This window comes from Cyprinodon tularosa, unplaced genomic scaffold, assembly GCF_016077235.1.
Source record: "Cyprinodon tularosa strain WSP-4 unplaced genomic scaffold, ASM1607723v1 ctg76, whole genome shotgun sequence".
NCBI lineage: Eukaryota > Metazoa > Chordata > Actinopteri > Cyprinodontiformes > Cyprinodontidae > Cyprinodon > Cyprinodon tularosa.
In genome coordinates, this window is record NW_024039518.1 from 1,814,154 (window position 1) to 1,838,298 (window position 24,145).

The 24,145-nt window shown below is 38.2% G+C and overlaps 2 protein-coding genes across 2 annotated transcripts; one reads left to right on the forward strand and one right to left on the reverse strand.

Annotated features, from left to right (window-relative positions):
• Positions 1-9,608, forward strand: dhrs4 (dehydrogenase/reductase (SDR family) member 4). The gene is made up of 9 exons (XM_038270319.1): positions 1-127; positions 396-511; positions 2,004-2,181; positions 2,915-3,016; positions 6,764-6,834; positions 6,913-6,964; positions 8,673-8,807; positions 8,891-8,946; positions 9,027-9,608. The coding sequence occupies exons 1-9, from the start codon at positions 116-118 to the stop codon at positions 9,139-9,141; spliced, it is 837 nt and encodes a 278-aa protein (XP_038126247.1). The 5' UTR covers positions 1-115; the 3' UTR covers positions 9,142-9,608.
• tinf2 (TERF1 (TRF1)-interacting nuclear factor 2) lies at positions 9,514-22,965 on the reverse strand. Its single transcript, XM_038270318.1, has 10 exons — positions 22,685-22,965; positions 19,723-19,925; positions 19,536-19,643; positions 16,475-16,570; positions 16,280-16,390; positions 16,079-16,202; positions 13,840-14,605; positions 12,328-12,386; positions 12,176-12,249; positions 9,514-9,884 (listed from the first exon to the last, which is right to left on the reverse strand). Exons 1-10 carry the CDS (start codon positions 22,710-22,712, stop codon positions 9,765-9,767), a joined length of 1,689 nt encoding a protein of 562 aa, XP_038126246.1. The 5' UTR covers positions 22,713-22,965; the 3' UTR covers positions 9,514-9,764.
• Between the last annotated feature and the right edge of the window lie 1,180 nt (positions 22,966-24,145).

The window sequence follows — 24,145 nt, forward strand, 5'->3', positions numbered from 1 at the left end:
GTTTACCCGGAAGAGAGTAAATGTAGCATGAGTCAAAGGTCCTCTCGCAAGAGTTTACCTTAGTTTTGTCTTTTATCAAAAACCCACCGTTGCGACGTCGTTCGTTAGAGAGTGCATGTCCTGCATGGTGAGATGACCGTCTTTATGAAAATGTGCATTCTTTTACGCACCGGCTCTAAATATATCACAGAACATAGATGAAATATTTGACCATTTACACTACTGCTCCATTAATGGGTGTTTATGTTTTCAGTATAGGTGATTTTAATGTTTTTCTTGGTTTTCCACCTTTTAGAGCCCTAAATTCAATAAAATAACTAATTCTGCCAGAGTCCCTGACCTCTGCCCTAGTTAACCAGTATGTACTTGAAGTAACCATACTACTCTGCCCACAGGTGATGTTTCGGGGTATATCCAGCATTCTGAGGACCTACCCTGTTTTTGGCCAGAGAAGCATGTCTCAAAGCAGTCTGCAGGGGAAAGTAGCTATTGTTACAGCCTCCACAGATGGGTAAAAAAATGACTGTTTTTTTTTTTTTAGCTAAAACAGAGACAGAAGAGGTGATTGTGGTTTATTGCTCTGACATATCAGCTTTCCAACACAAAGAAAACATGCAGTGGATCTGTTAGAATATTTTGCCTCTGTGTCCATTTTTTTTTTCATGGAATGTTACCAAGATAGTGTTTCAAATGCCTCAGGACTTCCAGTCTCTTGCAAAAAAACAAAACCACTGGAGGTCATGAGGCGCCACATTCCAACACAAATAAATACAATGTGTATAATTGGGATTTTTAATAGAGCAGCATAAAATTGTAAGTAGTTAAATAAATATATGCATGAAATGGTTTTCAGCCTCCCCAGTCAATGCGTGGTAGACACTCTTCGCTCTAATTACATCTGCAAGCAGGCTTGTACAAATAAAACTGGAGTTTTAGCCCATTTATTGTGAAATAAACATCTCTCAGTCTGTAAATGTCAGTTTTAAAGTCTTGCTAATATTCCAGTAGTGAAGAGGCGTTGATAAGTATTAAAAGATATGATCATCTTAAATTTAAAGCTATCTACAAAAAAATTTGTTTATTAGATTATTTAAGGTCTTTCTGTCACTAGTCTAGTATTTCTCATTTTAGGAAAAGATCATTTAAAACCTTATTATTTATAACCAGCTTATGTATGTTTAACAATGTTTACTTTAGAGATACACTGATCCATCTTTTCCGATCCAATCCGATATCGATACCTGGGCAGATATCCGATACCGATCTGATTCAACTATTGAATGAATAAATCATATATCTTGCCATGTGAGTGACTGCTTTAGCCTTGATATAAACATTGTTAGAAAAGGTAAAACATTAACAAAGATATAAATGTATGAATAAATCCAGTTAAATATCCAAAATAAGAGCCAATATCCAGTTCAGGTATCGGATCGGTGCATCCCTAGTTTTCTGTTGTTGTTTTCAATAATTCACCTAGTTAAAAAAAAAAAAAAAAAGACCAAAAATAAATCATAAGGGTATAAATGTAGGTTTCTGAAACTTGCTGAAACCTCATTTTCTGTTTATAGTAGCTGTTCAGTCGGTGAAGCCTTGATAAATAAGCTTCTTTCTCCCTGCTAAAGAAAATAACCCCATTGCATGATGCTGCCACCACCATGTTTCGTGTATTTAGGCTGAGGTGCAGCCTTGTATTAACACTGAAATGACTTCTGGCATTTATGTCACTAAGCAACCTTAAAACATAATTGGTTGGACCTGATTTTATGCGGTGATGTCAGGGTTGGAATACTAATACCCTAATGTTTTCAACCCCATGTATATTTCTCCATCCACTTCATAGCCCGACTTGTTGTTTTCCTGTCACATAAAATCCCTTTGAAATGTGTGGTTGGGATGAGATGAAACAGGCATGGAAAGTTCTAACAAAGCACTGCTTCTCTCATGATAAGCCCGTTGCTTTTTTTGTTTTTAATGCTGGCTCTCTCACCCTTTTTCCCCAGAATCGGCCTGGCTGCAGCTCAGGCTCTGGGAAAGAGAGGGGCCCATGTGGTCGTAAGCAGCCGGCGGCAGTCCAACGTGGACAAGGCTGTGGCTTTACTGCAGAGCCAGAGCATCCAAGTAACTGGAACCACATGTAATGTCGGCAAAGGGGAGGACAGAGAGAAGCTGGTTCGACTGGTGGGTTCTAGTGTCTTCAGTAGAATACATTCTGGCTTTCTGCAGTTATTAATCCAATAATGTAATCAAAGCATTAAACAATCTTCTGTATATCTTATGACATTTATCCACTCAATGGAAAATTTGACTAAAATCTTGGATTATAACTGAAATAAGTTATTTTTTTTCATACTAACCTCAAACATTTCCTGTGGCTGCAGATCAGACCTGTAGAAAGCTCTGCTCAGGGGGGGGGGGGGTAGATGCACACATTCAGCTGAGATCCTTTCTTTCCTACTGGGATGTGGAGCGAGCTGGCAAAGAGATTCCAAGAGGCCTCCTTCTGTGCAATTGGGGCGGCACATTTTCTTTGTCTGCAGACATTCAGATGGTTTCCACTAATGCCTAACGTTGTAATGAGTCGGCTCAGGCTTTCCAAGTTCCCTTCACTTCATATTTAAAGCCTTTCTTTCAAGGACAGAAGCCCTTTAAATGCTTCAGCAGATCATAAACCTTTCCACAGCAGAGGTGAGATTCGGGGTACATCTTGGAAAAAACCTCAAGAAGGCTTCCTGCCCCTGTGAAGGGTTTCCATGGAAACCATGTCTTTATAAATGGCTTATATCCAGTAGACCCAAGTCCCTTTTATCTCCCTATTTCTGATGTAGATCTATGGCCTCAAAAAGTGTCCTTTTTGTGGAATTTATCACTGCAGGATTTAAGTGTTTAGTTTATGAGTGTGTGTTTCATTTAGACGGTGGATCAGTGTGGGGGGATCGACATCCTGGTGTCCAACGCAGCGGTCAACCCTTTCTTTGGAAACACCTTAGACTCCACTGAGGAAGTCTGGGACAAGGTAAAAAAAAACATGAAGGAAGCATATTATTGATAAAGGTGGAAGCATTAGAAGTGTCCAAACCTCTAACCTTATGTTGTATCGGGACTTTATTGGGACAGTGCATGGCTGTGAGCCTAAGGGGAAACGATGCATGGTTTTAAAAATCTTTATAAATATTAATCAGCAAAGTGTGATAGACATTTTTTTAAAATTATCTTAACAGATTTAGCATTTTCTTCCATCTTCCATGAAAATTAGTAGAGCTGGGTAAAAAAAAATTGATTTTGGATCGATTCCTTTCAATTTTTGCAAAATCAATGTGTAGGGATTGAGATCGATTAGTTTTATAGTGCGTGACGTTGACGTTTAAATGAGCAGGCGTGTGCAAATACCGACACAAGTAGCCCACCACTCAGCAAGCCGTCCAAACCTAAGTCTGATGTTTGGAACCATTTTGGATTTAAAACAACTAAAGATAATGTGCTGGATAAAACACACATTGCAAGATCTGTAATGTGGAGGTCAGTTACTGTAGATGCTACAAATCTCAGAAATGAATTGACAAGATATCGCGCTATGCTAACATCCGACAATAAACCTTCCAGGGCTAAACGTGAGGCTTCATTTTTTTTCACTTTTCACTACTAGTTTGCACTTTTGAGATAGTTTTGTTTACATCTCAAGTGTAAACTATCTGATTTACAAGTTTGCATGTTGTGTTTGATATGAAAGGAAAGGAAAAAATAAAAAACATGAGTATTGTAAAAACACAGTTGAACCACTTTCATTCCTGTAAAAACAGATCGAAAATAATCAGTTCAGAACCGTATGAATCGAAATCGAATTGATTAAGGACTTTGGCTGAAATACCCAGCCCTAATAATTAGCTCCAACTCATTCGGATTGGACCTAGAGCGCTGCTGATCATGCATTTGTAAAGCGGTCATTCTGCAACATATTACTGCTCAGTTGGAGTTGATTCATTCTGGCTCTGGGAGGTTTCAGGTCATTTTCAAACCGGGCAACACTCTAAAACAAAAACTGGTTCACCCCAAAGATAAGACACCCAGAGCAAGACAGAAAACATGGTTTACACCGTTCAATGTAGTGAGGAGTGCACAGATCTGTACATTGTAGACACCAAGCAACCGCTACACAGGCGCATGGCTCAACACAGGAGGGCCAACTCCTCAGGACAGGACTCAGCTGTTCACCTACACCTGAAGGCTAAAGGACACTCATTTGAGGACAACAGCGTCCATATTCTGGCCAAGGAAGAAAGATGGTTTGAGTGAGGGGTTAAGATTCTTTGTCAAAGGTGCTTTAGGAGATCTTGGACAAACGTTTCCAGCAAGCTGTATTTTTGAACACAACCATCCCTTCAGACAACCCCACAAAACCATGCCTTCAAAACACATGAACGTGCATGCTGTCTGCAGCACGTATAGAGCAGCGCACCGCCCCTGTACAGGGGTCTGAACGACTTCGACAGAAATAATATTTGAAGGCAGGATGGTAATCTGGATGAACTGACTTCACTGACGATGTTTTCAGGTGGACTTTCTCGCTTCAAAATAGATTCTAACTAGTTTTTACCCGCTGATCACAGCAAATATAGCTGCCATTGTTACAGGCAAAGAAAGGATAGGGTAGCTCCACCCAACGCGCATCAGACCCACTTTTTCCACCGCGCAGCAAGAGCAACAAAGATGCTTCAGCCACGTGTCAAAACTAAACTTGTACAAGCATCAAAAATGAAGCAGCACGCGTTTTTGCTGCTCTGCTGCTTTAGGTGTGAACAGGGTGACCAGACGTCCTCTTTTTCCTGGACATGTCCTACTTTTCATACCAAAAATAAAAAATGTTCGGGGGAAATTTAAAAATTGTCTGGGATTTGTGAAGAAGAACAGAGCCGTGAGCTCCGGGGCTGGGGACAGAATGACCAACAGGACCCGGTGAAAGTAGCCTGGACACGGGCGGCCCCGTGCATACCATCACCGGGTCGTGTGAACGCAGTATAACAGTGGCTAGATTCCAGCCATGGCGTCCTGCACGAGCATTGGGGGGTCGCTTCGTTCATGCGTTATGGTACTCGCACAGGGGGGGAGGGACAAGCGGACGACCATGATTGATGTGTCATGGAGCCAATCGTGTACAACGGACCGTCTTTTGTGATTGGTTGAGGTTATTCATTGATTTTTGCACTGTAGCGGGGACCATTTATTTTAGTTTCACTTCCAGACCTTCTATTTCACTGCTTGCTAACCTGTGCAGAGATCTTCAAGCCACGAGGTAAAAAATGCATTAGAAAAGATTTCCTAGTGCACCTTTAACCTGGAAAGAACATCTCTTGAAAGAGGAGGTGGTCTTAGACATAACCTTTCCCCCGACTACAAAGAAATTTTGGAACAATACCCCGAAGATTCACCTCCAACTCACACTTCATTGAGGCTCTGACCAAGGAGTTAACGACCCATCAGAACCCGCTAACGACCTTTAACACCCCCCATTGTGACCTCCTTGGCCAATCCACCGTACACATCAAAGTCACATTTTGTCCCCCCGTTTTCTTTTCTAATATACCTACTAGGGTTGTCAAAAGTATCGATACTGAAACATTGTATCCGGATACAATACTCATTTTCAAAAGTATCGATACAGTGCCAACACCAGTGGCACCTAAAGTGCATCTAAAGTGCAGAATAGAGGACAATGCACTTTCAGAACACTGTGTGGTTAAATAATTCTGTGCACTTTTCAGTTTCAGACTTTTTCTGTAACAGGTGCACCTGCTGAGAATTATTTTTGTTTGGCTGGCGTCATTGTTATGTGTGCAAAGCATAGCCAAGGAAGGAACATTTAATTTTATAATATATATATATAATTTTATAAGTTTTTTAAGCTTCAAGCTTGCTTAATATTGTGCACAGCATACAACCTCAAAATAATGTTCTTATTGTTTATTGTATTTATTTATTGTATTTTATTTATTAATGAAAATATTTCTGTTGAATTTTGGAGTCTTTGTTTTTATCCTTGTGGTATCGAATATTTTCCTTAGTATCGGTATCAAGTTAAAAAGTTTAGTATCGTGACAACCCTAATACCTACAGTATATTAATCTCAGTTCTCCCAACCACTAGTTAGAACTGAAAAGCCTCTTGGATGAGAGGTGAAATGTCTTCTAGAAAACTTTATGCCCAGTGACCTAAACTGAACTTTTTCAAGCCATTTTCTCAAGAAAAACATGTTTCAGTTTAATCTTTTAAATAATTTGTTTCTAACTCAAATTTTTTCTTACAAGTTTGTAGTTTTTGTTTGTACTGAGGTCAAAAAGTTCCCTTTGGTCTCATAAGACTGGAGTTGTCTGCTCTTCTCCTTGGTCTTTCTAATGCCGTTTATTAACAGATATTCTCTAATAAAACCTCAGGTGCTTTCACACAGATAAAACTACCGACCGGTGGATTCTCACTATTTAGATCACTTATTAAAGGAATTGTGTATATTTGACTTTTTAGGTGTCAAAGTGCGCAGCATTCCACTCTCCAATTTCTTTAAAATCATCCCTCCATTTCACAGTCATGCTTGGTTTTGTGCCTCTTTGAAATAAAACCCAGTTAAAACCTCATGTCATCTGACAAAAATGTTAAGATTAAGGAGGACGGAGGCTTTTTGCAACATCATTTACACACATTGAAAACAAATATTTCTGTTTCACACTTTTTTTGCAAGCTTAATAACAATGTTTTTGTTTTTTTTTTCCAGATTTTGTCTGTAAATGTCAAATCAGCCTTCCTCCTGACTAAGCTGGTGGTGCCTCACATGGAGAAGAGAGGGTGAGGGCAGAAGGGAAGCAGTTAACCTCTGATGTTGTGATCTGCAATGGTTCTGATGCATCTGAATTTCTCTTTCAGAGGAGGAAACATAATATTTGTGTCCTCTGTGGCTGGATACCAACCGATGCAGGTCAGATAAGATGCATCATCAGAAATATTGGGTGTTAAAGTTTAAACATCTCATGTTTTCGCAATATTTTCCCCTATTAAGTACAATACTGACCCGAACATAGGACGACCCTGATAATAAGATGATCCCCTCTTTCTAGGAACAAAACAAAAAGACTAAAAAGAATAAAAATAGACTATTTTAATTAACTATTTTATATTGAAGAGCTAACGATTTCATTAAAATAGAATAGAAAATCCCTTTATTGTCCCACATTGGAGACATTCAGGGGTTTACAGCAGCAGAACGGTTATAAAAAAATGGTCACACAATATGAATGATTGCACTGAAAGATTTGTGCATTTAAACAATAGAAAGTAAAAAAAAAAAAACACAGTAATGACACATTTAAGGGAAATCTTGCAACACTTCAGCTCGAATGCAATCTGAACTTTGCTCACAGAACGTCTCAAAACCTGCATGAGGCTTTTCCTCACAGACAGCCTCTGCCTCACTGCACTCCTCTCACCCTGCAGCTCTGCGATTTTTTGATAAACATTTCTTTTGCTGTTTGCATTTTTATGGTCTTTTTGAACGTGCCATCTTCTGACATTGCACTATATAATTCAAAATTTCTTTGGTGCCTGACAGCTGTTTGATGCCTCCACTGCATTGACGATCCGTTATTTTAATATTGGCGTCATAACTCTGCCTCAAATGTCTGCAAACTTGTCTGACTTTTAATCCACTTCATTCTGGGCAGCAACTCTCCCTTTGTAGCATCCTTGTCACTTCTTCTCTTTGTGATAGAAAAATGACCCCAGCCAGTTTTCCCATTTAAGAGATCTTCGGCTTTACAAAAAAACTGGCGCCCTCTGCTGACAACAGTCATTCTGTATAATTGGTTAGACCCCGATTATTAGGCGACTTAACATTTTGACAGTTTCTAACGAAAATCTTCCCTTATACTTGGACCAATACAGTATATCAATGGACCACTGTGTTTCCAAGTTATTGTACACCCTGGAAAATATGTAGGAATGTGATTTGAAATACATAATGCATAGCGCCATTGAAGCAAGTAATTTAAATATATTTATGTGATGGGGAAAACATTTTTACCAAAAATCGCATCTGCAATATTTGGTGGCTCTGGCTGATTAGTTTGTACAACCCTCCTCTTCCTCTCCATTAATCAGCACTCTGCTCTTCCTCTTTCTGATTCTACGTTCAGATCTTGGGACTGGGATTATCCTGCATTATGTCATTATCTTTATTTAGATTTTCTTTGGAGATTTCTCTGAGTCATGAACTTTAACAAAGTTCCCAGTTTTCTGAAGAAATATAGTCCAACAGCACCATAGATCCTCTGCCGTACTCGGCCATTGGTGGCGCCCTTCCAGGTGTTTATTGTTTAAAAGGCTCAATTTTAATCACATCAGTTGCTATGCTAGTGGATGCAAACCTCTTTAGAAGAATAACCCTCTGTCTTCATGAATAGCTTGTTTTGTTGTCTAACCTATTAAATTAAAAAGTGTTGCACATGTGATTTCAAATGAGCGATCTTCCCGCAGTTCTACAAATGTGTAAAGGTTCTGTTTTGTGCAATATAATGCTTTACCATTTAAAAAAGGGTTTTAAGACATCTTTACCAGATATGTAAAGATATTTGGAGGAGTAAGTTTGTCTTCTGGGTTCAGTAAAATGTAGATTAACTGCTTCTCTGCAGGCTCTGGGCCCCTACAGTGTGAGTAAGACTGCCCTGCTGGGGCTAACCAAGGTGCTGGCCCCTGAGCTGGCTCAGAGTAACATCAGAGTGAACTGTGTGGCCCCTGGAATCATAAAGACGCGCTTTAGTTCTGCGGTGAGAACACAAACACGTACACGTTTTGGACTTTAAGGCCTGTGGTTGTTGATCGCTCTATGACGGTTTGATTTTTGTTCCAGTTGTGGGAAAACGAAGACATTTTGGACGAGTTCAAAAAGCAACTCAGCATTAAAAGGTGAAGCTTAGTTTAACAAATATTTTATATAAGCTGCTGAATTCATGTAATATTTCTCTTTTTCCTTTATGTCGCTTCAGAATCGGGAAACCTGAAGAAATCGGAGGGACGATAGCTTTCCTGTGCTCAGATGAGGCTTCCTACATTACAGGAGAGACCATCACGGTGACGGGAGGAATGGGCTGTCGACTCTGAACCCTGCTGACAGAGCCTTAGACCCGTTTATGATCTTCTATTCTTCAAAGTGATTGTTGTTAAAAAACAAAACAAAAAACTAAGATAATTATGGATTTAAGGTGTTTTTTTTGATAAGATTATATTTTCTCAAGATCACGGATCATTGTTCAATGTTTATTCCTTGTATTTATGCATCCTCAGTCATTAGAATCAAGGTAGTAATTCAAAAAATAAGCATTTTCTAAGTTGCAGATATAGCTGTGCAGAGTCTAAATAGCATGAGCTTGATTTTATATTTTGTTTTTTTAAATCACTGATGACTGAAATGTTTGGAAATCTATTTTTCCCACTAATTATACTTAAAACAATGAAACAATAATAAGCTTTCACTCCAATTCAGAATCTTTATTAGTTAAGCACATATAAGGATTTTAATTACCTCAAAACTACATAAAAAAAAAAAAAAAATCAAGTGAATATACATGTAAAGAGCAATAAAAACATAAGAGTCTATAAAAAGTCACAGTGCTATTTGTGGGTTGTTTTTATACTTTCTTCAACTTCTTCCCAAGTTAACTTTTTTTATATCACAAGTCAGGTATGGTTTTAATTTCCCAGCAGCACGCCATGACCTCCTTTCATCACCTGCGTTTGCTGGCGGAGGACAGCAAGTTCGGTCGGGTCATTGTAGGTTTCCAAAACTCCCTCAGGGTGGGAACATATGTGCCATGTTTGGTCTTGTAGTAACGCTTGATGAACAGCTGGGGGAGACAGAGCACAAAATGAAGTTTGACAGCTGACAACTTTGAAGTTTGGAAATATGTTTGACTGATGGCTAGAACATCAGAAAAAGTCATTGAGATAAAAATTTGAACAGATTGAGATTTAATAAATCTTTATTATATAAAATATGTTATTCATTTTTTTATTTTTTTTAACAACATCCTGACCACCTCAGAATCCAGAGGGCTGTTACACAAAATCAAGATGGTGGATTAAACCTGGCTTTTCCAGATATCTTGGCTTAAATAAGCCTCCACTCAGTTTCACCAATCCGTTACCATGGCGATTTATTCTGAGCAGCTCTTTTCATTATTCTAACAGCCAGACTTAGCTGATCCTGGGGCCTTATTCAGTCAGTCACCGCCAAGATAAGTGCCATCGAAACAGTGCTGGCAGCCAGGAAGGGTAGGAAGACATTATTGGTAGTTCATGAAGCTTGGGGACCTCCTGACAGTCCTGTACGCTGCTTGGAATCTATACATTTGCTCCCAATCCTACTCAGATGGATGATTATTCCGCTAAACCAAAACCTAACAGCTAACAGATCCAAACAGGTTGCAATATTGACTCCTATTGTTGATTTATGAGTTTATCCTTTATCTTCCAGGTTAGTAATTAGTTTTGGTAACTTGTATTAGACCCTCCTTTGTGGCAAACAAGAGAAATTGAGTGTGAAAATTTTGCATACTGCGAGATAGAAACCTTAAAAAACCTTGAGGTTTTTTTTTTACCTTGAGTTTTTATTTTTTGACCTTGGGTTTTTATTTTTTTACTTCGTTTTGTTTATGTTAGAGAAGCTATAAGGCCTAGGGCTTTAAAAGGCTGATAGTTGATGTTGATTTCTGAGTTTATCCTTTATCCTCCAGGTTGGAAATTTGTTTTGGTAACTTGTATTAGACCCTCCTTTGTGGCAAACAAGAGAAATTGTGTGGTCAAATATGGTCTGTAGGGGCTGCCTTTCTTAAAGGTAAATGCAAAATATTTCACAGAGTACCAGCAGTAGTCCAATGTTGCATACTGCAAGATAAAAACCTTAATTTTAAAACTTTAGTGATATAAAAAAGTAAAAAGCCAATTTAAACAGTAAATCATTTAAGTCTCTGTATCAGCATTGACATACTGAGGATTATCTTGCAACAAAAATGATTTTCTTTCTATTAAGTTTTTCTAGAATTTCTTACAGAAGCACATTTTGCAGTTTTTTTTTAAAAACCATATATTTATTTGGTAATTACATTGACCTTGAGTTTTTATTTTTTGACCTTGAGTTTTTTTTTTTGACCTTGAGTTTTGTTTTTTTTTACCTCGAGTTCTGTTTATGTTAGAAAAGCAATAAGGCCTAGTTTTAATGGGCGGGCTTTAAAGGGCTGATAGTTTACAATTTCAGAAAATAAAAACTAAGTAGTATTTCGTGCACACGAAATACTATTTCGTGGCCACAATTAAAATTTTTTTTTGACCATGTCATCAGAGGGGCTCCGTAGGATATAAATGAATAGAAGGATGCAGACATTCATAGACTAAAAGATGAACAGAATGATAGATCCAACCCCTATGATGTTCCAGTCGTTAGCTTGTTTTCTTAGTAATTTAGAAATCCCCCCCCCCATTTTCCAGCTACTGGAGTGACCCCCTCTTGCATATTATTATTATTTTTTACAGCGACTCCACCCTTTCACTGAATTACATGTTCTGACCAGGAAATAGTGCTTGTGCTTCCCTTTAGATCTTAATGTCCACAAATCATGATGGAAAGAATATTTTTTTTTATTTTTCAGTTTAGTGGCTTGTTTTTTTTGTTTTGTTTTTTTTTTGACAGTAGGCTGACAGGAAAGGGGGTATGAGAGAGGGGGAGAGACATGCAGCAAAGGACCAAAGGCCAGATTCAAACCCGGGTCGCCCGCGTCGAGGACAGAGGCCTCCTGCACACCCCCCAGAAAGAACATTTTAGTAAAAATATTTATATTTAAAAAGGAATTGAAGGGGGATCAGCCAAGGAAAGTGGGGAAATTTTGAATGGCTACTACTGTATCCATCTTACAGTTTAAAACACGCAAAAAAACTGTCTAAAATTATAAACTTAACACCAAAGGTGGATGACAAGAAAACAAAAACAAAAATGCATTAAGCCCTTTTGTTATATAAAACCAATAGGACTTACGTGAATATCAAATATTTTCATTCCTTACATCATAACTGTATAACAACTGTGCATAAATGTAATTTATGTGAAGAAAAATATCACCAATAACGTTTGGAGCATACATACCCTCCCTTTGAAGTTCTTCGATGCCTCATCCTCAGAATCCGCTACGTAGTCGTCTGCTGTCACAGCCATCGTCTCTAAAAGCAAAAATACCAGATTAAATTCAAGTTTTTTCCCCCATCAATTTCAATCAGTCATTGAAGGTTTTAAATCACCTTCATGATCCCTCTGCCGGCTAGAGGAGCTGCTTCCACTGGATACAACAGGACGATTTCTGTTGGGTGAAAAAAACAAAGTGGTAACTGTAGACAATGAGAGCTCAGGTTTCAGGTTAATTTAATGCATTTAACTCATCTAATGTATGACGATTAACGGATGAGCCGAGAGAAATAAATATTTAACATTTCAATTTAGAATCCATGCTATTAATTTAAACATTTAATCATAACAAGTTGGTTTTTATTTTTCTGATTCACCAATTAAGAGTTTTTATGTCCAATTCCTTTTAGAGTGAAACTGACCAGGATTTTTTAACCATTGCATCTTCTCAATATATCATAATGAAAAAGAATTTCTAGAGCCTGGATAGAATGAGAGCTGCAGTGTTCAAACATCAACGCTTCTGGAAAAACACAGATTTCCCTGCAAATCTACAATACAGTGAAGTCACTCGGATTAACAGGCAGCTAGAAAGAAAGAGAGCAGGTTTCCTAACAGCCGTAACCTTTCTTTGTTTAACAATCATTTTAAAAGTAACAGCTGTGTCCCACTAAGGGAAAACAAAGCTTTTTATTAATGTTTTACTAAAGCACCACCTCCTGTAACAGCTTGAATGAACTGGATCCACAGGAAATACAGTTTCACTTCTTTAATCTTTGCTTCTTCATGTTTAAACACCTGATTAAAAACCAACTGACTTTGATTTGATGAGTGTTGTTGTCAATCTAATAGTGCTAAGCTATGGCAGCTTAACTGATTTGGTAAATTACTGGTTTTTATAGTTTCCTACTCGCTGGTCTTGTGTGAAATCTAGGGATCCCAATCTGCTTTGCAGTTTAATATTCAACATTTTTTCCCTAATTAGATTACCATGTTTTGTTTGTTAATTTTTTACTTTAGAACACTGAAAACATGAAAAACTATTTGAACAATATTCATAAACCTCTAAAGTGGAAGAGAAATTTCCTCCATTTTAAATCTGGACTCAGATCTGATTCATTTCAAACTACAAGGCAGACTTATGGAAACGAAACTGAATTATCTCACAATACATATCATTTTAAAAATGTCATCCTTTGGTAAAAACTTTGATGTCAGACCTTGAGGATAAAAGATACAACCTAAATAGTAGTTATAACATTTTCTTTATTGATATTATTCATAATTTCTTATGATATTAATCCTTCTCTCTGTCAGCCTCTTGATAACAGAATAAAAGGCAAACAGTTTAAACAAGCTTTCCTTTTTCATACTAAGCATATTATTGAAAGCAGATCTGACATTTCCAGATCTTACAGCACGGCATGAACCCTGAGAATCTTTTTGCTCCTGTTGGTAGAGTTGTTGGTGTTTTCTTTAAATATGTTATAATCACATTCCTGCTCTAGATATAAAAAACAGACTTAATGGTAATTAAATGATAACATGGATCAACAACAAAGATGATCAACAAAACCCAGAGCATAAAAAACTGATTTCCTTAGATCTTCATTATTCCTCAGCCTTACTCTTTATCATCCAGACCAGGACTTTCAGGTGTTCGTTTCCACGTTGAGGACTTCTTTCTCTGCTTCTGCTTGTTAAAGGACTTCTTCTCTCCTCCAGACAAGCCGTCGCTAACAGAGGAAAAGGACAGTTTGTGGACAATCACTCTGGGATTGCTGCTGAGACAGGAAGCCAGCATAGAGCAGAGAGACGGATCTTCAGGCAGGTGGAGTTTTTCGATGCCTAGCTTGTTTATATAACAATTCAGCAGTTCTCTGTTGCAGCCGTTGTTCTGTGCGGTGTGTGATCTCTCTTCCTCGGTGTCGCCGATTCCCTGGTTCCTGTTTATCCTTTTTCCTCCAGGTGTATTCTCAGAGATCTCTTCCTCCTCCTCCGAGTCGCTTCCTGCCGGTTCAGGATGCTTCCGTTTCCTGGGATTGAGGGGGCTCCTCTCCTCATGCACCTGCTCCACCTCCACAGGCTGCGGCTTCTGTTTAACCAGAGTGAATTTCATATTTGGACTCTGTTGACCATATGTTGGGTCGTTTGAACTGGACCCCTGAGCACCTTGCAGGGTTTTTTTCTTGGCAGAGATCATGGCTGGAACATCGTCGTTAGAAATGAGTCCGATAACAGGTCTAATAAACGGCCCCTCTCCTGGCTTTGAGCCGTTTGTCCGCTCAGGGGCAGACAAACTGACCCCTGTTGGTTGGTTAGACGGGACTTTTCCAGATGGAGGCAGAGAAAGAGAAGCCAGGATAGAGTCCCCCATGTTTGGGGGAAGAGACGCTGTGAAGGGAAAAACAAACAGCAGTTAGGGGTCAGTAGAGCTTTGGGTTCCTGCATATATTTTTCTGTCAAAATTTCATCGATTTCCATAATAGAATTCTTTGGATTCACATTTATTTTATTTTGGATACAAAGGCAGATCAATAGAGAATCAGCACCAAAGCTGACTGGATGGAGAAGCAGCTTAAAGCAGGAAAGGATACTTTATTTTCAGTTTTACATACCTATTCAAACTTCAATCTAATTCCATATTATACAAAGGTTTCTGTACACAGATCATTATAAGACAGGGAGGTTCCAGCACCTAAGCCCAACAATAATAGGCAACCATAATGTCTGAAACAGGGAAATAAACCACTGATGGCTGCACTTACACAAAAATGCAAATACAAAACCCCGTACCTGCAACTGAGGGGGAACTCCTATTAAACGCGTGCAAGAGTGCGCACGAGCCAATTTCTCCTCGGCCACGCTCTGTTTAAAAGTTGCCATTTGCATCGTTCATACACACTTACTTTCCAAAGGAAGATTTGCAATTTTTTCACTATGTTAAGACTCACCATTGGTTAGGGGAAATGGTGAATGACGAGCACATAGGAGAGACTTACGTAAACATCACTAGAATGATTGACAAATAGGAGGACCACATATTTTGATGATCCACCGGGAAAAGGAGCATCCTCCACTTTACCTTTAACATCTGCTAACACTGGATTTATGATCAATATTTGATATTAGAAAATGTACTTGTTTGAATTCAAATTTGTGTTTTACAGCAAGGTCAATTTTATTATTAGTATTTATTTTCCCCTATAAAGATTCCTACCAAATCGAGGTCATGCTACGGTGAACAACAATTATCCTGTTTAAGATTTAAAGGCTGAAACCAATGCAAAAAAACAACAAAAAACATAAAGAAGTCTTCAAATAAAGTCTTCAAATTTGTCTTTCCAATCTCTTATCAAATGTAACATAAAATATAAAAAAAACCTAAATGAATAAAACAACATTATTTTCTTTTTCATTAATGACAGTCATCTTTTTGGGTCTGTAATTTAGGGATGCCACTAATGATTATTTTGCAAATCGATCGATCTGTTGATTCGTTTTTTCGATTAATAATGAGACAGCCAGAGGTTCCATAAAGGAGATTTTTTATGAAATTAAACAGAGAGAAAATAAAAGGTTTCCACTTGAGGAGTTAGGATAGAGCATATTTACAGACAAAAACATTTTTTTTTTCTTAAATGCAAAAGTTTACATATTTTCTTTTACAATTTTGATATAATTACTGCTCTAAGTAGGTCGCTCTGTCAGCTGAAGGTATGTTTTAGAGTCTCTATACTGTAGTTAACAATTAATCAATTACTAAATTATTTGACGATTATTTAAATAATTGATTTATCGCGCTTGGAAACACGTAAATCCCCCCTACAATACGAAACTACAACCTCACCAAAGGTCATAGCCTACCTGCCGACTCCAGGTGACCCAGACAAGCCTGATGTTGAAGTAGGATGTCGAGCAGCTGCGGCTGAGTGGCCGCTTGTGCACACTCCTCCAGGACAGGAGGGGTATCGCTGAGCCACGACACTGTCTGTAATCAGATCATTTGTTACCCTCTAAAACAAAGCATTGCATCACCACACATGACTGATGTGTCTTTGTCACTACCTGGCTCAGGTTTGGAACTGGAAGCAACTGGTCGAGTCGAATCAGGAATTCCCACAACAGTTTCTCCAGCTCCTGGTCAAACTTTGGGCCATAATCCACTGGAAACTGTTCCTATCGGAGAAACACCAAGATTACCATCTGCTCGCTGTTATTGACATTTCTCTTCAGAGGGGCTGCTGGTGGACAGGTACTCACTTTAAAGAAGTGCTCTTTCTCAGCTTGGTTTGTTAGCAGCATTTTAACAAAAGCGTGGAAACTTTCCACCGTTTTCACAATCTTTAAATCCCTCTTCTGGAAGACAAATAATCACAGATTACACTTTTTACATTTTATTGCAAAAAAAAAAAAAAAAAAACTTCAAACACTGAATAAAAAAAAGAAAAGAAATCAACCTTAAATACTAATGTGTGTAATGCTGTTTTATAGACACTTGGTAGTGGGGGTTTAACCTTTTGAACCTGTCCAAATAAGCCAAAATCAGATATAAAAATACAGCCTGTAATATCAAAATAGCCAACTTTGTTAAATTTACATAAACAATTTAAATTTTAAAGTGACTAATTGCTTCCCTGAATGGCTAGTTGAAATGCAATTCACGTAGTGTATTGGTTTTGCATACAAACAATACCCTCTGTGTTATGGTGCGTTCAGATTGGATGCAGTGTCCAAGGCGGAATCACATAGAGTTCCTATATTCATGTGGCGAAGCAGCCAGCGGTGAACATCACGCAGTGAGAGCGTTCACTGCTCCACCCTCGCTCAGATTGAGTTGAGGTGTTGTCAAGCAGCAGCACCACATAGGGAGAGAAGAGCGGTGAACACTGAAGATGAAACGAGCTGAACCTTTCTATGAAATCACGACATGGCAGCCAATCAGGGACTGGTTTTAAGCAAAGTTTTTTTCACTTAAAATGGAACACAGAGGAAATATTGTTAAAAAAGGTAGATATCAGGACTCTTCTCAAGATGTTTTTAGTTGACTTTCAAAAAGCTGTTTTAATTTAGCCCAAGAACGACGGCCAGCTTTCCTCCCATACCTCCAGCACAGACCCCGGTCTGGTTTATGCCTGATTAGATTTATGAAGAACCACCACAGAATGGGACCTTCATCTAGATGGAGCTCTGGATGAATCAAAGTTATTTTCAGCGCTTCCTGTGCTTTTCCAAAAATGGATGTAGGCCTTCTTCAAGGGGATTCAAAAGTTGTGCATAGAGAACAACTTAGCAGCAGTCCATGATGACATGTTTACCATCTGCTTTTAATATGAAATGCCGAAAAATGACATGGGGTTGTCAGGGGTAACTGTAGGTCAAAAGCAGAGAGCCTGGGAGGCTGATGATTTACTAAATATTAAACAATCATTCCAGCCAATAAATAGGGTAAATGTGTTCACTGTTATAATCAATAGCAGCACAGGAATGACATTTAATGTTATGCAATAACTGTGTATCCTGAAACAACAGCATTAACCTCTGCTGGGATGATGATGCCATCAACAGTAATTGAAAATGATAAAAAAAAAAAAAACACAAATGAAGTAGCACTGAAAAAGAAGGCTAGGTCAATTTGATTCAATTCGGAGCTGAATGGCCTCAGGTGACCTAAACAATAGGGCTGCAACTAACGATTATTTTGCAAATCAATTAATCAGTCAAAAGTTATTTTGACTAATAATCGGATAGCCAAAGGTTCCTTAAAGATTGATGTTTACAAAATCAAACAAGGTGAAACTAAAACTTTTCCACAATTGAAAGATAAGTTTTATTTTTTTTTTCATCTTAAATGCAAAATTTTTATTTTTTTTCACAATATAGGCATAATTTCTGCTCTAAGTGGGTTGCTCTGTGAGCTAAAGGCATGTTTTAGAGGCTTTATGCTCCAGTTAACGATTAATCGATTACTAAATTATTTGACGTTTATTTCAATAACTGATTACTCACGATAAATCCAAATAATTTTTTCAGCCCAACTAAAAATTAATCTTTAATATCTTGTAAAAAAAAAAACAGTGGCACATGCAATTGTTTTATTCATTTTATGTTTTATTTTTTTACAAATGACCATTATAAATGCACATATTCAGTCTATTGGCTAGGTTTTTTTTGCACATCAGTGGGGTGTCAAGTTTCACGCAGCTGAAGCTCGTCCTATTCAATGATGCAGTCCAAGGTGTAAACACTGCATCAGAAATGCAGAGCAGTGAACTAATTAAGGGGCTTGCGTAAAGTCACTGCGGAAACTGCCTTCAGTCTGAATGCACCATAAAAAATAAAAAAAAAATCTATGAAACACCAACCACATAAACATAGTAAAGGTTAGTAAACAACTGATTATTTTGAGCGTGAGCTAATCATCATTGGGTTTAAAACCTCTGTATTGTGGCGCCCGTCACGATTTATTTGATCTAACAGCACCTGTATGAGCCTTACACCAGCTGACATTTTGGGCCAGCATTAAAAGCTGCTTTTTATTTTTTTGTACAGGAATTCACCAACACATGCTCACTTGCACAGATTCACTAGTGCAGTCATGTTTACTCTTAGTTTAAATTGAGAGGTCTAACATTTTTAATCACCATTTCATTTTTAATCATGTAAACGGAGGAAGAAAAAGCAATAGTTGCTTTCAAGAACATTCCTGTCCTCTATATTGATTTACACAAGTGAGATCATTTTTACTGGTGAACATCCTTGGGGGATTCTGATAGAATCTAAGAAGTTGCTGACTATTATTTTCTTTCAGTGAGAAGAAGTAACTTTTGACCGTGGAACCATGAGTGTCGCACATGCAGAAAATATTATTTGAATAAATAAAGTTATTCAAATTTCATATGGAAATGTAGGTGTTTCCATGGATATGTTGGGCATTTCCACATATTTGGTTAACTCTGTGTTTGTTGGGATGACCAAAGTAAATGGTTTGTTCATGCTTAGATCCACGCTGCCAGAGTCACATGAATCTGGATTTTACAGCATAGATTTCATGATTTTAGCTCAGTTCAGGTTTCAGGAGGAGAGGATTGAACACTTTGTGCATGAGGTCCCAGGGAACCTACTTTAGATCAGTTCTAATCATCTGCTTCTTTAATTCGCCCTTGCATCAATAAACATTGCCCTGTTCTAATCAAACAGGTACCCCAAGATGAATTAAAGTTGGCTAAAGGTTTTCCCATCGTTATTGATACGAAAATGGTGAAAGAAAAAAGATATGGGGGAAAAATATTTGGTCTGAATTACAATTCCAGCTTCACTTTACCATAGTAGAGGAAGATGAAGATAAAAGAGGAGCAGGAGCCCGGATCCTCTCCAGATGTGGGGCAATCATGTCAATATCCGGCTGTTTGAGACACAACTCCAATATCAACTGAAAAGACAGAAGGAAAAGTGATTAGGAAGTGCCGTTTAACTGAGGAATTATAGTTCTTATTATTTATTAAAGTCACCCGTGCTCTCAGGCCCAGTGCCAGCTTGCCCTGATGTCGCAAGGTAAGAAGCCCAGGAACGGTCTCACAGGCTGAAGTGACAAATTCCTCCACGACCCCATACTGCATCACATCCCTCTGCTTCAGAACCTTCCAGAGAGCTGCCGACACCAGGCGAACAGGAGGGGCCAGGAGCTGGAGAGCAGCAAAAGGAAGGCTGGCATCTGGAGAGGGGGAAAAAATAAAATATTGGAAAATTAATTGGACTAAAGAAGGCAGCTGTTGGAAGCATAGTGAGGATAAGGCAACATCAGTCTGGTGTAAAGAAGGAGTTTTGTTCCTTAGGAAACAAAAAAACACATTTTATTTTGGAATAATTTCATTATATTTCTCAACATACTGATAAATACACAGTGGGGAAAATAAGTATTCAAACTCCCTGCTATTTAACAAGTTCTCCCACTTAGAAATCGTGGAGGTGTCTGAAATTGTTATTGTATGTGCATGTCCACTGGGAGACATACTCTACAAAGGAAGGAAAAAAAAAACAGAAATCACAATATATAATTTTCTCTTAGCATTTTCTTTGTATGATACATCTACAAATAAGTATTTGAACACCTGAGGAAATTAAATATTTGGTACAGTAGCCTTTGATTCTGATTGGTTTCAATTCTAGAGGTGAAATGTTTCCTGTAGTTCACCAGGTTTGCACACACTACAGGAGGGATTTTGGCCCACTCCTCCACACAGATCTTCTCTAGATCTGTCAGGTTTCTCAGCTGTTGCTGAGAAACAGAGTTTTAGCTCCCTCCAAAGATTCTCTATTGGGTTTAGGTCTGGTGACTGGCTAGGCGATGCCAGAACCTTGATATGCTTCTTACAGAGCCACTCCTTGGTTATCCTGGCTGTGTGCTTTGGGTGAATGGCTGTTTGTACTCCCCGCAGCAGTGTGTCGCAGTGAGGTTGACGCAGACATTTTTGATTTATGCTCAATTTTGAAGCGTGGTTTGCGCTATACGCTGTGGGTCTAGATACGGCCGAGGCAGTGAGGAAGTGGGGGCAAGTTTGTCCAACAACGGAGAGACATGAGGGCGAAAAAGAGCGGGGATCCAGGTGGAAAAAGGGTCCCCGCTTTCTCACACACCTCGCTCTTCTCAACTTCACACGTTGTTTTCCGCAACTGCGGTCATAAAAACAAAAAAAGCCGGCCTCCTGTCCACGGCCACCTACAATTTTAGAGAGGTGCAGAAGAGTGTCTGCTGAGACGCCGGGGCCTTTTTTTTTTGCTCACTGCGACACCTACGCAGACGACATAATTTCGAAGTATAAATCAGCCTTCATTGTCATGTTGGAAGACCCGGCTTCGACCCATCTTCAATGCTCTAACTGAGGGAAGGAGGTTGTCCCCCAATATCTGGCAATACATGGCCTAGATTCATCCCTCTCCTTAATACAGTGCAGTCGCCCTGTCCCATGTGCAGAAAAACACCCCCAAAGCATGATGCTACCACCCCAATGCTTCACAGTAGGGATGGTGTTCATGGGATGGTCTTCTTCCTCCAAACACAGTTAGTGGAAATATGACCAAACAGTTATATTTTGGTCTCATCTGACCAAATGACTTTCTCCCATGACTCCTCTGGATCCAAATGGTCATTGGCTAACTTAAGACAGGCCTTGACATGTGCTGGTTTTAGCAGGGGAACCTTCCATGCCATGCATTATTGCAAACCATGATGTCTTAGTGTATTACCAACAGTAACCTTGGAAACGGTGGTCCCAGCTCTTTTCAGGTCATTGACCAGCTCCTCCTGGGCTGATTTCTCACCCTTCTAAGGATCATTGACACCCCATGAGGTGAGATCTTGCATGGAGCCTAAGTTTGAGAAAGATTGACAGTCATGTTTAGCTTCTTCAGTTTTCTAATGATTGCTCCAGCAGTGAACTATTTCTCACCAAGCTGCTTGGCAATTTCCCCGTAGCCCTTTCCAGCCTTGTGGAGGTGTACTATTTCATCTCTAGTGTGTTTGGACAGCTCTTAGGTCTTTGCCATGTAAGTAGTTGGAATCTTACTGATTGTATGGGATGGACAGGTGTCTTTATGCAGCTAACGACCTCAAACAGGTGAATCTAATTTAGGATAATAAATGGAGTAGAGGTGGACATTTTGAAGGCAGACTAACAGGCCTTTGAGGGTCAGAATTCTAGTTGATAGACAAGTGTTTAAATACTTATTTGCAGCTGTACCATTCTAATAAATAGTTAATAAATCATACATTGTGATTTCTGGATTTTTGCTTAGATTAGATTATGTCTCTCACAGTGGACATGCACCTACGATGACAATTTCAGACCTCTCCACGATTTCTATGTAGGAGAACTTTAAATAGCAAGGTGTTCAAATACTTATATTATATACTTATATTAGTTATATATAAATAATACTTATTTTCCTCCACTGTAGATATACTAGAAAATCTAGCATTTGAATTGCATCATGTCTCTGTAAATGCACTTCTAATGAACAGCACATAGCAGTTGAGATATCCCTTTTTTGTGTTTAATTTTACTTTATTTGACAGATCAACACACCTAAGCATACAATTCTAATGTAGAATGGTCTTCAATATTGGTTTCAAATGAAAATCTCCCAAATTTGGCATCCATTTAGTATTTGACCCAGCTAAAGCAGGGCTTTCACTAACTTTGCATCCCAACAGCATGATGCTGCCTACACTATGTTTCACCATAGGGACATCTGTATAGTTTTCCCGCAATTAAAGCTGTTATTTTAGGTTCAAATACGTGGAAAGCATTCCTAAGTTGGACGCCCATGACTTTGTAATTTTGTACATTTTTCTTTAAAAAACGTCAAGTCATTTCGAGCTGCCAAAAGAGTACATTTTGCTTCGATAAACTTCAACAATGTTTGTTACCCAACATTAGCGGTGAAAATCGTAATTTTTAGTTAACTACTTACCGTTTTCTTTGCTTTTTTTCTCAGCCATTGCAAATACTCCGTTTAACTGACGTTAATAAAAGTTAGCTTAGCACCGAACAGAGGCAGAGTTAACCACGTATGCTGGTAAAATGAGTGAACACATGTAAATAAAACAAAACCTTTCCGGTCTCGTGCAGCGCTTTAAAGCACAAACGGTACAATAACAGCAACGTTATTCGCTGCTTCTTGGTAACAAACCGAACTAAACAAACTTCTATCGAAAGTTCCGCTTCTCTGCCATCCCGCCTTCATTGAATTACCAAGAGAAGCTTGGATTATTATATTTGACATGCCGAGTGGGTGGTGCTTACCGAGTCTCTATACGAAACATTGGTCACACTCCGCTCGGGTGGGTGTGTCGTTCAAATAATCGAGCATACCCAAAAGAGATTTCAGGATATGACGTAGAAAAGTTGCCCGCCAGCTGGAGAGACAAAAAGCAAACAAACAAAAAAGCACAACTGACATCAATAGTCTTTAAAAACATTTCTTGATGTAAGCGATATTTCTGTTCTGCAATTTTCTATATTCCAGCCAAAAAAAAAAGCAAAACAGTCTATTAAGATATTAAACAAATATAACGAGAAAATATTTGACATAATACATTTATACCTTTCTTTGTTGTATAGAAACAGTTAATATAATATTTCAGAAGCGAAAGTTTAAAATATACACTAATATACATTTATGTAATATTCTGATTAGCAGTCAGCAATATGTCATAATATATGCAAATGGGGGAATAATTAACAAACTTTAAAAATTGCTATAACTTTTGTTTAAAGCTCTATAAGGCCAGAACACAGACTGCTGCTAAATAGCTTCTAAAACAAACTTCAAATAAAATGGATCTCCTTTATTTTGTGATCATGAAAAGTTAGTACAAAACCCTTTTCTCTTTTTATTTCATACAATGTAACAAAAAAAAAAAAAAACATGAAAAATAAGCAATTTAATCACCTGGTTGCATAAGTATAAACACAACTTTACTAAAAAACTTTACTAAAACATGTTTTTTTTTTTTTTCTTTAGCAGCAGTCAGTTAGCTAAACTTATCTTAAATATAATAATGATCCACTCTGCGTCACAAAAGTTCCCCATTTCTATTGGATTGTGAGGTTATATCTTGTCCATGCAGCTTTTCTGGAGACGTCTGTGGCTCTGTTTTTCCAAACTGTTGATATTCTCCTTGGTAAAATATTTTTTTTAACCCTGCTTAAGAAAAAAAAAACTATTGGGACTAATAATAAACATCCTTCTGAACTGAAAATAAATACCAATAATAACCAAAATAAACACAGTGTTACATTAAAACAGGCCTAAAACTAACATCTGCTTACCGACATGATAAGGATTGTTCCATAAAATGTTCTTTGAAATCTAAACTGCCAAGTATGATCAGCTTTACACTTTGTTATTGGTCATTAGAAGTATTTTATT

Bases quoted from the DNA above. Each gene is read 5' to 3' on its own strand.
- tinf2 (XM_038270318.1), bottom strand. From the start codon at position 22,712: ATGGCTGAGAAAAAAAGCAAAGAAAACG. The intron at 19,644-19,722 runs GTGACTTTAATA...CTGTCTTTTCAG, and splicing joins CACTGGGCCTGAGAGCACGG to TTGATATTGGAGTTGTGTCT. The intron at 12,387-13,839 runs GTAAGGCTGAGG...TTCACCCAACAG, and splicing joins CCTGGTCTGGATGATAAAGA to AAATCGTCCTGTTGTATCCA.
- dhrs4 (XM_038270319.1), top strand. The intron at 512-2,003 runs GTAAAAAAATGA...CTTTTTCCCCAG, and splicing joins GTTACAGCCTCCACAGATGG to AATCGGCCTGGCTGCAGCTC. The intron at 6,835-6,912 runs GTGAGGGCAGAA...TTTCTCTTTCAG, and splicing joins CCTCACATGGAGAAGAGAGG to AGGAGGAAACATAATATTTG.